General features: G+C 41.2%; 1 protein-coding gene across 3 annotated transcripts in view; it reads right to left on the bottom strand.

Moving 5' to 3' along the window:
• The window catches only part of KIRREL3 (kirre like nephrin family adhesion molecule 3), a 781,754-nt gene that overhangs the window by 140,080 nt on the left and 624,555 nt on the right, over window positions 1-17,119 (bottom strand). For all 3 annotated transcript variants that reach the window (XM_043996444.1, XM_043996445.1, XM_043996443.1), the window contains exons 4-5: window positions 11,711-11,860; window positions 1,613-1,762 (exon numbers count right to left, since the gene is read on the bottom strand). In XM_043996444.1, the coding sequence (XP_043852379.1) occupies window positions 1,613-1,762; window positions 11,711-11,860 (300 nt within the window). The remainder of the gene's footprint in view (window positions 1-1,612; window positions 1,763-11,710; window positions 11,861-17,119) is intronic.

Below are 17,119 nucleotides of genomic sequence, written 5' to 3'. Positions count from 1 at the left end.
AAATAATAGCATGTACCTCCCAGGGTGTAAGGATCAAATGAGATAATATTTGTAAAGTGCTTAACACAGGGCCTGGCACATAACAGACACTAGAGAAATGCTAGCTATTATCATTAAGATGCATTATTATTAATATTATATGGAAAAAGGAAAGGTAGGGTGAGGGAGAAGAACAAGAAGGAAGCAGCAGTGCCCTGAAATTTAAGGCTTAAGCTTCAGTCAATACAATGTGATGTTTAAAACCTATATTGTGGTCACCTTAAATTAGAAGCTTTTGCACCAGTCTTTGGGCATTAAACATTTATTAAAGCATATAGGCATTCACACGGAGTTTAGAAAGTTAAGAAAAGTTCTATCTAGCCTAGAGTTCCAGCCTGGTCAGGTTCTTCCTCAAGTCCTCCACCACCAGCCTGCTTCAATCATGAACTCTCTAGCAAACTAATTGTGGAAGTTTTTTATAGGTCTGGAACAGAGTCGGTCCTTACACACTGCTTCAAGCTGATTGGTTGGTGTCCTCCAAATCCATTGGTTCACTGAACTTGAAGGTGTTCTCAAGTTAAGTTCACAGTCTAGCTTCTGAGAACAATACCTTTTTTTTTTTAATTAAATTAAATTAAATTTTTTTAGTGAGGCAATAGGGGTTAAGTGACTTGCCCAGGGTCACACAGCTAGTAAGTGTGAAATGTCTGAGGCTGGATTTGAACTCAGGTACTCCTGAATTCAGGGCCAGTGCTCTATCCACTGCGTCACCTAGCTGCCCCTGAACAATACCTTCTTAAGGGCTAGCCAGGTGTGATTACAATCTAGTTAACTTTGAAGTAGACTAATCAGAAGTCAATCACTCTCACTTGATTCAATCAGTTTAAATTAATCTCCAGGTGGGTCTTTGAGTATCTGCTAAATCCCATTATTTTATCACAACAAGAAACATTTATTAAGCACGACAATGTGCTAGCCAGGGGGTTACAGAGATAAAGACCAAGATCCAGTGCCTCCTTTGGGGGAGCCTATATTCTACCATATCCGTACACAGACAACTGTGAAATAAAGTGGGGGTAGTTGAGGTCAAAGAGAGAAGAGATGAAGGGATCTAGGGAAATCTAAAGACCTTTTTAGTGGGGTGAGGGGTAGAAGGTACAGGAACCAAGGAAACCTCACAGAAGAGCTGATATCTGAGCTGAACTTTTGGTGACTAGGAGGATTCTGAATGGTGGACACAAGGAGGGGGTGCATTCTAGGCCAAGGGGACTATCTTTATGTACAGAGGTGGGGGGATGACATCCATTGAGGTTGGTTGACAACTCATGGTCTGGTTTGACTATAATGTGGAGTATGTGAAAGATAATAATGTTAATTAAAGTTGGTAAGGTAGGCAAAAGCCATATTATGGAAAGTATTGAATACCAGATTAAAGAGAGTTTTCTTTTTAAATCCTAGACTCTATCAGGAGTCATTGAAGACTTATGAGCATGGTCCACCTAGCTAGCTGGCAGATCTTCCCAGGGTGGCAGGAGACCTCTGTTCTCCACAAGTGCTCTTTCTGTATTGACCCATTGGTTTTCTCCATATGTCCATTGATACCCTTGCCACTTGTCAAAGCCAGAATTCTTACCAAGAACGGTGAGGCGGGCTGGTCGTGACCGGATGGCTGCCTGGATGGCCTGGCATTCATACACAGCATCATCTTGCAGCTCTGCCCGAAGAATCTTCAGGTGATGCTCTCCAGACAAGTGGTTTCCTACCACTAGGTACTGTGGGTAACCTACAGGGACAACAGGCAAGTCAAATAAGCATGTAAGAGAAATGAGGTGAGGGGAATTGGAGGAGGAGGGTGGGAAAGAGGTTGACAAAGGAGCAATGGTCAATACCGGCGGCAACAGTGACTGGATTTCAGAAAGTCAGTGTAGGAAACAAGGGGCTGCCTTGTGTCTCAGCCTAGAAAGGTGTGTGGAGCTAGAAGAGCTGTGGCATGGATGGAGTGGAGAGGTAGCTCTTAGCTACCTTGGAAAGTGGAAAGGTGGGAAATGTACAATTTGTGTTTTGGGTAATATGTAGAGCTATATCAAGGTAGGTTGATTTGGACTTTACCCCAGGCTGTTAACAGAAGGAAGTCGAAACAACTAAGCTTATTGCCTAGTTACCAAGAATAATTTTGCTGAAATGAAATAGCCAGTTTACTGCTTTCCTCTCCATACTCCAGATAAGCCTCGGCCTGGGCCTGCTCCGCTCCCTTCCCTGGCTAGGAGTCCCACAAGCATCAGTCTTATGGTATCATTCTTGTTGGGGCTAATTTTTTGGAGTCCCTGTCTTCACTCCAAAGGGTGCTAGATTTGGAGTCTGGTCCCTTACTAGCTATGTGAGCCTGGGAAAGACCTCAGTTTCCTTATCTGTAAAATGAAGGAGCTGGCCTACATGACCTCTAAGGTTCCTTTTAGCTCAAAATCTATCATTCAATGATTGGGCAAAATGGTAGAGCGGCCTTGTGCCCTGGGGGATCTCTCTCTGCCCACCCACTCTGTTCTCAGTTTCAGGGCCTGGCTAGTAACATTGCTAGTTACATCTCTGGTAACTTCTGTGGAGGAAGGGAGAGGGGCGAGAGTCAAGGAAGGCAGGGCTGTGATGTGGGTCAACGAGGGATTTTTGTTAAAAGGGACAGGATGTAGAAGTACCAGATTGTGGCACAGTGGATAGAGCACCGGGCCTGGAGTCAGGAAGACCTGAGTTCAAATCAGGCCTCAGATACTAGCTGTGTGACCCTGGGCAAGCCACTTAACCCTGCTTGCCTCAGTTTCTTCATCTGTAAAATGAGCTGGAGAAGGAAATTGCAAATCACTCCAGTGTCTTTGCCAAGAAAACCCCAAATGGGGTCAAGAAGAGACTGGATTGAAAACACAAGACTGGATTGAAATGGCTGAATAACAACAACAAAACCCAGTGCCTAGTGTCTAAGAGTGTGTGGCCTCCTGGAACAGCCTTTTAGGTTTATTCAGTTATCTCTTCCATCCACCAATTAAACCTTTATGGGACCCACAACACTCAGAAATGCCCACCCCCCAGCCCCTGCTTTTTGCAATGAATAATAGATAAATACTCAATGAAAATGATAAATCATTAATCCAATCTCACAATGTAGGGTCTAATTTAAATTCTAATGAGTTAAGTTCTTTAAACTGACAGTGTTGTCTCTTTATTCTTGGATGAAGAATCCAGAAGGGCTGTTCTGGAAAGGATTTGTTGACTACTCTTGACCTTTGGCTTAGCCAGGGCAGAGCGTGGATCAGTTAAACTCACTGCCATACAAAGCAGGGGAACTCCCCAAAGTGACCACTCTCTTCTCCAAGCATCATCTCTACCTTGCTTGGGAGAGGGATGGAGAGGTCGGGAGATGCCAATTCCCTTCTAACCACTCCCTTTGACTTTAACCATCATGATGTAGAAAAGACCAGTTGAGATCCAAGAAATGGGCTCCCTTTACTTTATGCTGCCTTGTGTAGATCAAGTCTGCTGCATTTTGTCAAGGTCCAGAAGAATAATAACAGCTAGAGAGACATTATGGCTAGGTGGCCAGTCTTGGAGTTGGGAATACCTGGGTGAAATCTTCCTCTGACACATACTCACCCATGGGCAAACTACTTGATCTCCCAGGGCTCCAGTCAAAATTTTAAGATGTTTATTTACTTAGGGGAGGCTGATTTGTTTCAGTAGAGGGAGTCCATACACTGGGAATCCCCCACATGAAGGACATCACAGATCTGGATCCAATAGCAGCTCACTTTTATATAATACTTTAAGGTTTGTTTGCTCCATTCACCATAACCTTGTGTTATAAGTAGTGCAATTAGCATTATTCTCATCTGACAGATGAGTAAATTGAGGCTCAGAGAGGTTAAATGGTTTGCCCAGGTCACATGCCTAGTTAACATCACAAACAAGACTTGATGCTGTATCCTCCAGACCTCAAGCTCTTTCCTCATAATGGGGACAATCGGGAGAAGGGCAGCTAGTATAGTGAGATGATTCAAAACTGTCATATGAGGAATGGTTGGAGGAAGCAAGGGTGCTTAGGAGAGAAGATTTAGGGAAGCCCAATCACTCTCTTTAAATGTCCAAAGCTTGGTCATTTGGAAGAGGGAGCAGACAGATCCCGTCTTACCCTAGAAAGGAAACTAGAGCCAATAAAAGGAAGTAATAATGAAATTGTATTTGTCTAGACACGAGGATTTAAAAAAAAAACTCATTAAGAGAAGGAGCTGCCCTGTTTGGTAGTGAGTTTCCTACCACTAGAGAGATTCAAGGAGAGGCCAGATTACCATTGACTACAGGGTCCTTCCCCTTCCCCTTTCCCTTCCCCTTCCCCTTCCCCTTTTTCTTTCTTTAGCATCCTTGGCGCTTTCTGTAGAAAGGGCTTTTCTCCTCTATGGTGGGTTGGACTCGATGAATTCTAAGTTGCCTGCTAATCCTAAATCCCAAGTGGCCTCCTGGCGATGTGAGCAGGGTGCCTCTGGGAGGGACCAGCAGCAGTCATAATCAGGGGACCTTCTGTCTGCATTTGAAGCAGCAGTGACATTCCACTGGGTGCTTCACAACCTGCTCTCTGCAATTACTTTTATAACATAAACAAAAACTTGGACAAAACTAGCTATCTTAATGTGAGGCCCGAGGGTGCTTATAACCAGCAAGCTCCTCTTCCTAAGGCCACTGTTTTCTGCCCCCTGTCTCCCTTATTTCCCTTTTCAGTGCTTTGGGATGGGAACCCAGGTGAGTGAATCGTTCTCCATCAGGGTTGGGGTGAGAGAAGTGGGGGTGGGGCTGGGTAGCAGTGCGGGGTAGGGCTTCCTGTTCTATTCTCATCTTCTCCGTGCTGCTACTCTCCTTGCAGGAGGCTCCCCACCCCCGCCCCTTTGCCCTCTCCCTTGCATCCCCCTGCCCTGTTATTAGTCTTGGGCCTCCCGCAGGCATCTTGGCTCATTCTTGCATTTGGTTGTTTTGCAAGCTATGAGCAGCAGGACTTTGCTCTCATGAGCTGCAGAAAACGCAAATGATGGGTTTGTTTGTATTTGGCTAATTAGAAGACTAGCTGCGATGCTATCCTAAGAATTGGCAGCTTCTCTGGAAAACGCACACCCAGTAGCATTAATTGCAATGGCTGTTTCCCACCCCTAAATCCTTCTTCAGAATTTTTTCTCTCTTGAAATCCCAGAGGAAGATAAGTGATGTTGTGAACTGTGAAGGAACCCAGTTCAAAGTCACACTGAACAAGTTTGGAGAGGGGGACCCCAGGGGAGTGGAGAAGATTTGTTGTTTCATAGATAGGGTGCTGGGATGGGAATCAGAGCACCTGGATTTGGGTTATGTTCTGTGTTTATCAATTACCTTGCTATCTGTGACTCTGTTTGCCTATCTGTCAAATGGGGAGAACAAAATTATCCTTTCTTTCCTTCCCTAGATCGCTGGGAATTTATGAGATGGATGTTTGAGAAAGGCTTGAGCTCCTTAGAAGAAAGATGCTCCATCAAAACAAGAATCTATTCTTTATAAATAATTTCCTTGGCTGGATTTTCCATTTATGTAACTTGTCTTTAATGTATTTAGGGCATGCCTGTTCATTGTTTTTCGTGACCTAAATGGAACTGCACAGTCAAATGGGACAAAATTAGAATGGGAGTGGTTTCCTACTCTTATCTCTGGCACATCCATCAATCTACAAGCATTTACTATGTACCTAGCATGTTATTTGATTATTTGGGGTCTCAGTTTCTCCATCTGTAAAATACTTGCCAGAAGCTAAGTGCTTAATAAATATTTCTTGAATTGAATTCCAGTTCCCTCACTCCCTCAGGGTGACTGGCATGTGGCAGCCTTACTGAATTGGATTCAATTGAATGGATCAACATACATGCATATATACATAATTAAAAATTTTGTAAATGACAAATATTTTTGAAAATTTATCTCTCCCTTCTACGAAATCTCTCCAAATTGAGCAAATTAAAAGAAAAGAAAAGAAAATACCACCTTCAATATTTATCGACATAGTTGCCACATTAGCCAATTTAAGGCAATTGGAGTTAAGTGACTTGCCAGGGTCACACAGCTAGTAAGTATCTCAGGTAAGATTTGAACTCAGATCCTTCCAGCGTCAGGGACAGTGTTCTATCCACTGTGCCACCTAGCTGCTCCAATGCAGAACAGTGGTTCTTTTCCTGCATTTTAAGTTCATGACTTCTCTGTCAGGGACTGAGTGATCTGACTCATCTTCACTAATAAACACTTCAATATCTGTCCTTATTTTGATATTGATATTTTTGGGATCTATGAGAGGGCAAGGGCTTCTTCAGTACAAAGCAGATGTTTTATTTCTTTGGGTCTTGAAAGGAAGCTCAATCTTCTTTTTGTTTGTTTAATCAGGAGAACCAAAATGGTGAGGGTGAAGACTCATTAAATCATTGTCTTTCTCTGAGTAGTTCCCAGATTTGCTTCTTGGTAGACAGTTCCTCATGACTGGAGGTCCTCAATCAAAGGCTACTTAGAACACAGGAATGTTATGGATGGAATACCTATTTAGTTGCAGGTTGAACTTGATATCCAAGGTCTCTTCTAACTTTGAGAGTTGATTATTGATTCAGATTGAGGACAATAGCCTGAATCCCAGTACAAGAAGAAACCAGTTCTTGGAAATTCATTCCCCTTCTTTACCACAGTAGTACAGAATGCTATATAGTCAACTCTCATCTGGGTGTGGGGCAGCGAGGGAGAGTGGAATGAACACTGGACTTGGAATCTCCCTACTGTTCCTAGTTCTGCCCTCTGGAACTGAGCAGAGTGTGACAGCCTTTCAAATATTAGAAGATTACTATCATACTAGATATACAAGGCAGCTAGGTAGTACACCTGGAATTAGGAAAACCTGAGTTCAAGTCTGCCCTCAGGCACTTACTAGCTTATGATCCTGGGCAAGTCATTTAACATCTTCCTGTCTCATCTGTAAAATGGGAATCGTTCTAGCACCTACCTCCCAAGGTTATTGTGAGGATCAGATGAAACAGTATATGTAAAGTGATTTGCAAACCTTAAGACTCTTATGTAAATGATAGCTGCTATTATTATTTTGTCCCCTCTGTCTCCTCTAGTCTAAACACCCCCAGAGTTCCTTCAACCGATCTGGGCTTTGCTACTTACTAGTTATGTGACTTCTAGAAAGAAATCGATTCTCAGTTTATTTCTCTGAATCTCAGTTTCTTTATACCAATTCTTATACTACGTATCTCACTGTGATCCAGTGACACTGGCCTCCTTGCTAGTCCTCCCATGAGATAGCCCATTTCCTGAATCTGAGCATTTCCACCAACTGTCTTCCACATTTGGAATTCTCTCCCACCTCATTAGGCTTCCCTGGCTTTCTTTAAGTGTCAGCTAAAACAATTATTGACCATATTTGCCAAGAAGACTTTCCCAGTCCTCCTTAATTTTAATGCCTTTCCTCTGAGACAATTTCCAACTTATTCTGTGTTTATCTTATTTGTACATAGTTGATTGCATATTGTCTACTCCATTAGATTGGGAGTGCCTCGAGAAGAAGGAGTTTTTCAAACCTTTCTTTGTACCTCCATGCTTAGCGTAGTGCCTGACATACTGTTTGGTTGTTTTCAGTTGTGTCTGACTCTTTGTGACCCCATTTGGGGTTTTCTTGTCAAAGACAAGTGGTTTGCCATGTCATACAGTTCATTTTACAGATGAGGAAACTGAGACAAAGAGGGTTAAGTACTTTGCCCAGGGTCACATAGCTAGTAAATGTCTGAAGTCAAATTTTAACTCAGGAAGATGAGTCTTCCTGACTCCAGACCCAGCACTCTACTCCCTGCATCACCTAGCTGCCCAAGGTACTATATAAATTTAAATGTAATTAGGTTATTTATTAAGTGGTTTATCCCTGGTGACCTCCAGATGGCCTCCTTGAGTCTTCCCATTTACAACCTTAGGTCATCCCCAGACTGGCTGAAAACATCTGGCAAGGAATACAGATTCTTTAATTAGTAAATGATGCCAAGCCAAGCCCAGGGAAGCTATTTGGGGTTTGGGAAGAATGTCTCTTTATCCAGTTATGGGTGGTGGAGGGAGTTCAGATTCTTTGAGAGACTGGCTAGTTTCCATACTACTTAAACTTTATGACAACAGACAGTATATTTTGGAGAGATTATTATGTATTTTATCCATGCTCAGTTGGGCTGTAACATTCAGATCCTGTGAATATATTGACCATTGCTCTAATGTTTCAACATATATCTCTGGCAAGACATAACTCACATTTTAAAATATTAATTTTCTGGCCATCATGTTCCCAAAGACACTTCACTTTTATTTTTTTCTGCAGCTGTATACCTCGTGGGAAGCAGAGTTACTTCTTAAACTAGAGATGCTTCTTTCTCTGCTCTGATGTATCAGGTGGATGCAGAAGAAGCCCGAAGCTTGAAAATGATCACTCACTCACCTCAAGGGGCAGTCATTTTTTTTCTGAGTAAGTGGGCAACTGGGTGGCTCAGAGGATGGACCGTTGGACCTGTAGTCAGGAAGACTCATCTTCCTGAGTTCAAATCCAGTTTCAGACTGTGTGACCCTGGGCAAATTACTTGACCCTGTTTGCCTCAGTTTCCTCATCCATAAAATGAGCTGGAGAAGGAAATGGCAAACCACTCCAGTATCTCTGCCAAGAAAACTCCAAATGGGTTCAGGAAGAGTCTGAAATGACTCAACAACAACAAAAACAACAACAACAACAGTGTGGCCAAGAGGCTGTTTCAATTTCTTTTACTGCAAGGGGGGAGGAGGTTTTGTATGATGTTTGGGTGGGTAGCTCCAGGTTTGGCATTTACTTGCCAAGATATTTTATTCATCTTTCTTAGATGTATGCATGCTGTTAAAATTACCAATGAGTATTATTGTTGTTGTTTGGTTTTTGTTCCAGAAGAAGACCATGACATCGGAGTGATGTCATGACTTGCACTGAATTGGATTTAAGTGAGGGAGGGATGTTCAAAGTCCCAACCTCACCCTCTCCTTCAGAGCCACCTGGGTCCAATGGCAAGATATATATCAAGATGACTGGAGATGGCCCTGGATGTTTAAGGCAATTGGAGTTAAGTGACTTGCCAGGGTCACACAGCTAGTAAGTATCTCAGGTGAGATTTGAACTCAGATCCTTCCAACTTCAGGGACAGTGTTCTATCCACTGTGCCACCTAGCTGCCCCAATGAGTATGATACATCTTTGGAGGGAATACACAGAACAGTGATTCTTAGAGTGTGTTCTGAGAACACTTGGGAATCCCAACACCCTTTCGGGGGTCCAAGAGGTCAAAATTCTTTTCATAATAAGTTTTTAATACATTAAATATAAATAGTTATAACCCACATAAACAAAACCTTTTTGGGGAAACATCAATAATTTTTAAGAATGTAAAGAGGTCCTGAGACCAAAATGTTTGAGAACCACTGGCAGAGAGTTAGAGCTAAACAGGACTTTGGAGACGATATAATGTGGCCCCCTTATTTTGTATTTTATTTTGTAGATGAGGAGACAAAAGCCTGAAAAGAAATGACTTGCCCTCTAACTCCAACTCCTAGGAATGATTAGACTATGGGTAATTATGTTGAAGGAAGAGCAAATCTCGGGAATCTGACATACCCATTAGAAGAATGTCAATCCAACCTGTTAATGCTAGAGTTGGTACAGAGTTAAATTTATAGCATATCAGAGATGGAAAAGAATCTTAAAGATCATGTAGTCATCCCAGAGAAGTTAAATGAATCGTCTATGGTCACATTATTAATTATAGTCATAACTCAAATTCGTATAACATTTTAAGATTTACAAAATACTTTCCTTATAAGAACCCTGTGAGGAAAGGAGAGCAAATGGCACTCTCCCAGTGAATGGAGGAGGAAACTGAGACTCTGAGAAATTAAGTGGTTACATAGCTATCTGTGTCAACAGGTACTAATTAGGCGCTTATTGTGTGCCATGCATTGTGCTAAGCATTGGGAGTACTAAGAAAGGCCAAAAACAATTCCTGCTCTCATAGAGCTCATAGTCTAATGTAAATGACTATGTATTAATTATATATATATATATATATATATATATATATGTGTGTGTGTGTGTGTGTGTGTGTGTGTGTGTGTATGCATGTATGGATGATAAATTGGAGATAATCTCAGAGGGAAGCTAGTAGTGTATGAAGTAAGGTTTAAACCCAGGTCTTGTGACTCTCAAATTCAATTCTATTTCATTTACACCCTGCTGCTTCCCATGATGTCTATTGCCTTTCTTTCTTTTTTTAAATCGAGACATCATCAATTTGTACTCTCAGAGATGAAAGGAATCTTGGAGATAATTTAATTTAATTTCTTCACTTTATTTATATGAAGAAATTGAGACCCACAGAAGTAATAGGATCAAGAGATCATAGATTTAGAGCCGGAAGAGCCCTGGGAGGTCATCATGCCAAAACTCACCCCATTCTACAGATCAGGAAAGTGAAATACAGGGAAATGAAGAGACTTGACCAGCGACACACAGCTATTGAGTATCCTGAGAAGGATTTTAATATAGTTGTTCCTTAATCCAAGTCCAGGCCCCCCACTAAACCACATTTCTTAACTTGAAATATAAATGTACAGGAGAAATGCTGTAACCGAAGTCATACAGTTAGTGACACAGACAAGACTTGAATCCAATTCTCCTGGTTTCCAGTCCAATGATCTTTCTACTATGACATGTTGCCTTCCTAAAGATTGGATCTGTGTTTAGAGGAAGGAAAATAGCCTGGACTCTTAGACCCTGGTCATCAAGAATAGGGATACCCCTTATTTCTAAAATATAACTAACATTTATAGGTCCATTAAATTAAAGTTGAAACTAGACTCGATAAGGTAACATCATATTTATTTATTCATTCATTTATTTACTTATTCATTCATTCATTTATATGCTTATATATCTATTCATTTATTTATAAATTTACTTATTCATTCATTCATTCATTTATTCATTTATCTATCATCTATCTATCTATCTATCTATCTATCTATCTATCTATCTATCTATCTATCTATCTACCTACCTATCTAGTGATTTGCCCAGGGTCACACAACTAGTAAGTATCAAGTGTCTGAGGTCAGATTTGAACTCAGGTCCTCCTGAATCCAGGGGCAGTGCTTTATCCACTGTGCCACCTAGCTGCCCCAACATTTTCAAACAACAATTTCAAAATTGATCCTTAGAGCCATCCTTCCTTTCTTTATTGTTCTTTCTCCTCCTCTCTACCTTCTCTCTTTTTCTCTCCCTTCCCCCTTTCTCTCCTTCTTTCCCTATTTTTCTCTCCCTCTCTCCCTCTCCCTTCCTCTCTTTTTGTTCCTTTTTGTCTCTTTCTCCCCTCCCCTTTCTTTTGCTCCCTCTTTTATCCCTCTCTCCCTCCTTTCCTTTCTTCCTTCCTCTTAACACTAATAGTAGAGAGTTTCAAATTCCCATTCTCTGTGGATCCTAGGTTCTGAATTGATGTTTCCCACTCAAAACTGAAATAAGCATTGATGAAGTCCACAAAGGGTCATAGATATTTGTGCAAAAGGCATGGTGAGTGGGTGGACAGGACTGAGAAAGGCCAATACATTTCCTCTGCTGAGCTGGAGCCCACAGAAGATATAGACACACTTACGTGAGAGATCCCGGCCTACACCCAGGGCCAGGCCATCTTTGATCCAGAGAACAAAGCCATCATACTCTGGGATGGCACAAAGTAGTGTCACTGGCTGTCCTGACACCACCACTTGGTCCTGGGGCTGCTGGCTGAAGGAGTATACTTGACCTGGGGAAAAAAAAGAAACAGAAAGGTTGGGTTATGGCTGGTTCCAGACTAGAATATTAAGAAGGATATTGACACTTGAAGTGTGTTCAGAAGAAGGGGGAACAAGATGTTAAGAGGACTGGAACTCGTGTTATAGGAGGAACAGCTGAGGGAATTGTAGATGTTTGACCTAAGAGGAAAATAAAAGACTGGGCAGGGGTTGGGGGTTGGGATAGAGTGGAGAAGGACATGGTTGCTGTTTTCAAGATATTGAAGATTTATCACGTGGAAGAAGGATTAGCTTATTTCCAATTTTTGCTCCCAGGCAGCTGAGTATCCCTGGTAGAAGTCATGAATGGAATTGATTTCACACATTTATACATTTATGGTATATAACTTCAATGTAGCTTGGAATTTTTACTCTGTTATTATTGATGCTATCTCGTTTAACAATTGTTCCATACCTTTTCCTCTTTTCTCAAATACCCAACTATATCCCACCTTCCACACTTAAAGCATATGATTTAGCTTCCTCATTGGAAAGATTGAGATCATCCAGTGGCAGCACTCTTCATCTCCTCTATTCCTCAAAAATGTTCAGTTTCAGTAAATGTATGCGTTACTTTTTCTTTCTTTCCTTCAGGGAGAGATAGTCCTAATCTTGCTTTTGATTTTTAAATTAAATTTTATTTTTTTCAATTAACAAACATTTGTTTTATCTCTCTTCCACCTCCTCCTCCTACTGCAAACAATAAAAGCTCCAAATCCTTGTAACAAGTATGCAGAGTCAAGCAAAACAAGTTCCCACACTGATCATGTCAAAAAATATGTGCATCATGCTGCATATTAGTCCATCGCCTTTCTGTCAGAAGATGTGTTCCTACTCTTGCTAAGCCTAATCCTTCTACTTGTGCCCTTGATCTCATCCCCTTGTTTTCCTCCAGCAACCCTCCTTACTCCATACATACATCTTTAATTGTTCCCTATTGGCTTCTCATCTGTTAACAAACATTCTTAGGTTTTCCCAATCCTGAAAAAAATTTTCCTTGACTCTTCTAATCCATCCAACTATCATTCCATCTCTCTCTTCCTCTAGACTTTACAATCTTTTGAAAAACTTGGCACTATTTAATGTCCCTCACTTCCTCATTGTTCACTCTCTCCATGTCATCTCTTTCTAATCTTGTTTGAGACATTATAGTTTCTTGGTTCTCATACCTTTCCAATTATTCCTTTTCTTGTCTTCATCACAGACACCAGATCCTCTTTTCAACCCTTGAGTCTTCCTTAAAGTCCCCTTTGCCCTCTTCTCTCCTCCTCATCTCTCTGTCTCTCTTTCTCTGTCCCTCTCTTCCTCTGTCTCCATCTGTTTTTCTTTTTTCTCTCCCTCTCTCCTTCCTTCTCTCTGTGTCTTTCTCTGTGTCTCTGTCTCTCTCTTCTTCTTTCCTTTCTGTTCTCTCTCCATCTCTGTCTCTGGTTCTCTTTCTGAAATCTTATTCACTCGCATGGCTTCGGCTATCACATCTACACACATGACTGACAAAAACTATTTCCAGTTAACCTATAAAGTTATAACAAATAAAGTGGTATTTATTAAGTACCTACTATGGCCAGGCACTATACTTACTAGGCACTGGGGGAACAAAAATAAAATAGTCCCTAACCTCTAAGAATTTATATTCTGTTGGATGATTCATTATGGTAGAAACAGCTCTGGCTTTTGAATCAGAGGATCTGGGTTCAAATTCAATCATTGAAATCTTCTACTCCCTGTGTAACTTTGGGTGAGTCATTTAGTATTCCTAGGTCTCAGGTTTCTTATCTTTAAGATGAGGGGCTTGAATCAGGTGGCTCTGAAGTTCACTTGAGCTCTTGATTTATGCTCCTATGTGGAGCATGGGTAAATACAAAATAAATGCAATATTTTTTTAGAAGGGGGACTAGCAACTGATAAATCTGAATCTTGACACATTTCACTTTGGGGCTTTAATTTTCTCTACCCAGCTCAGGCTCAGGTTTTTCTTCTCTTCTTACCTATATCTTTTGCTGGTTCCTCATTCTCTTTCTCATACCTTAATGGGGCTGCTCTGTCAAGGGTCTCTCCTTGGTTGAGCCTCCTCTTTCCAACTGCCAAGCTCAGTCACTCCCTCAAACTACCCCTATTCAGAGGCTCCCCAAATCCTACTTCCTGTTTTGACCTCCCTTTTGAGGTCCAGATTGACATTTTCATCTCCATGGTCTACTAGCACTTCAAACGCAACATATTTGAAACTCAACTTATTATATTTCCCCCCTCTAAATCTCTTTGTCATTCTAGCATTACTGTTTTTATCAGTGGCACCACCATTCACTCAGCCTCCCATGTTGAAAACCTTGGTGTCCTTGATTCTCCTTTGTCGTTCATTTCTCATATCCAATCATTTACTAAGTGGGTGCTGATTCTACTCCCATTATGAATCCATCTCTCTTTCTCTATTGGTTGCCACCATCTTAATTCATACCTTCACAACCAGTCACTTGGATTACTGCAATAGCTGCCCAACAGACCTTGCCTGCCTCTATTTTTTCTCCTTCCAATTCATCCTTCACATCTCTGTCAGATTAATCTTCTAAGGAAGATTAATAGATCAGGACACATTACTCTCAAGTTGTTCCCTAGTGACTATAAAGTTTAAATTCTTTTGCCTGGATTCCAAGGCCCTCAACAATCTGGTACCATGCTACTTTTCTCAATATCCTAAAATCTGAGTCAGAAAGGACCTCAGATGCCATCTAGGTCAACTTATACCTGAATCAAAACCCCTTTTAGAATATACTCTGGCAGCCTTTGTTTGAAGGCTTCTAGTGAGGGGAAACCTATGGCCTTTCAAGGAATCGCATTAGACTTTCAAAAAGCTTCAATTCTTAGGAAGTTTTTCTTTACAAAGAGGCAGGATGGTCTGGTGGTTAGAGTGCTGGACCTGTCAGGCAGACCTCGCTAGTAGCATAGTCACGAATGGCCCATAACTTACCCTTCTCCTTCCATCTCACATTTTCCTCATCTACTCAAATGATACATGCAGAATTTACTTCACAGGGTTTCTGTCAGGCTCAAATGAGATGCGTGTAAAGTTCTTTACAAACAGTAAAGTGCTATATAAATATCAGTTATGACATCAAACCTAAAATTGGCTCTTTGTAACTTTTACCCATTGCTCCTATTTCTGCCCTCTGGGGCTAAGCAGAATAAACATGTTCCTTCATCCTTGTGACAACCTTGCTAAAAATTGAAGACAACTATCATATCCTCTCTAAGTCTTCTCTTCTCCAGGCTAAATATACCCACTTCCTTCAAGTGATGCTCATATACCCTGAACTCTGGGCACTTCTCTTTCCTGTTCACCCTTCTCTGGCCTCTTTCCAGATTTCCAATATCCTTTCCTATAAAGAACCCTTTAGAACTGAGTACCATCCTCCAGATGTGGTCAGACCATCACAGCATCCAGTGGCACTACTACCTCTCTAATTCTGAATACTTTTCCTTTCTCAATGACATTTTTTGGGCTGCCATATCCTCCTGCTGACTCATACCAAGCTTACAGTACAATAAAATACCCAAATCTCTGCCAAACTTCTGTCTCCCCACGATGGGGCCTCAATATTTCATTTCTGAAGTTGATTTTCTAAAACCAAGTATAAGAATTTAATCATTATGAAATTTCATTTTTATTATATTTGGTCCAGTGTTCTCCTTGTGATTGTTACTTTTTCCCTAGATAATACTAACAATTTCTTTAAAATACATTTTAGAATTTTGACAGGAATTGAAGTCAAGCTCATTGGCCTATTATTTGGAGAGTCCATTTTCTTTATCCCCCCTCCCCTGTTTTTGTTCTGAAAATCAGGACACCATTTGCCCTTTTCCAGCCCTGTGGTACCAGACCCTTATGTCATGATCTTTCCAAGATCACTGAGAATGACTTAGCCAATCTGCCAATCTGCCAATTTTTTCAGTACCTGAGGATGTGATCCATCTGGCTCTACTGACCTGATCTCATCAAAGGCATTTCTTATTCTTCTAGCCTTATTTATACTACTTGCCTCCACATGTTTTATTCTCCAGCTGCACTGGATAGATTGTTGTTCCCCCAATATGTTTTTTAATTTTTCTGCTTCTATGTCTTTGTTCATGCTATTTCCTGTGCCTATAACACCTTCTCCTTGACCTGACTTTTCTTCTCTCCCTCTCTATTGAGTTCCTATCCATCTTTTAAATTCCGACTCTAATACCACTTCTTGTTGATCCTCCTTTCTCCAAGTCAGTAGCAGCATTTCTCTCTTCAGACCTCAGAAAATCCTTTGATTTGCACCTCTCCAAGGTACTTATTATGCATTGTGTTTATTTTCACATTTGTCATGCCCTCATTTTTTTGTGTGTGTGAGACAATGAAGGTTAAGTGACTTGCCCAGGGTCACACAGCTAGTAAGTGTGAAGTACCTGAGGTCAGATATGAACTCAGGTCCTCCTGAATTCAGGGCCAGTGCTTTATCCACTGTGCCTGTCATATCCTCTTGACTAGATTATAAGTTGCATGAAGGCTTGCATTGAATCTTATTTATTATCCTATAATATCGGAAATTGGAATGAGTGTTAGAAGTCAACTGGTTTAACCTCTTACCTCTAAAGCATCCTCAGGCAAGTGGTCATGCAGCTCCTATTTTAAACACCTCCTGGAATGGATGGGTAACTCACTACCTCATCAATTTAGGAGTCCTGGAAGTTGTATTGCAACTCTGTGAGTGGGACTGGCAGTAGAGAGAGGTTCCCAACTGAAAGTGAGAATAACAACCAATAGAAGGATGGAAGGCTTACCATTGGTAGCCTTGAAGAATGTCTTGATGGCATGACAGCCAGTCCTGGAACTAAGAGAACTGGGGCAGGAGGGGCTTTGCAGCCACTGTAAGGCCATGTTGGTGCTCTCTCATATCTCTACAGATGATATGCTCAAAAATTTACAGGTATGTTAGGCAGAAATATCACCTGGTCTTTCTTTTCACCCTCACCCTACCCCAACCTCCTGTGACCACTTGAAGCCCTTCTAGACAGTCAGTGGGTCAAAAAAACTTTGTGGCAACCTCTGTGTGCAGAGTTTGTATGGAGTTACAGAGGAAGGAGGAAAAAATGACCCTAACCTCTGGGACTTCACACTTTAACAAGAGAAATACATACTGTACAGGTACAGTCATATAATAATGATAAGTGCTTGGCACAGGGCCTGGCAAATAGTAGGCACTTAATAA

This window comes from Dromiciops gliroides, chromosome 3 (genome assembly GCF_019393635.1).
Source record: "Dromiciops gliroides isolate mDroGli1 chromosome 3, mDroGli1.pri, whole genome shotgun sequence".
Classification (NCBI taxonomy): domain Eukaryota; kingdom Metazoa; phylum Chordata; class Mammalia; order Microbiotheria; family Microbiotheriidae; genus Dromiciops; species Dromiciops gliroides.
The sequence above is the reverse complement of the archived record's forward strand: the minus strand, read 5'-3'. Positions and strand labels throughout refer to the sequence as shown.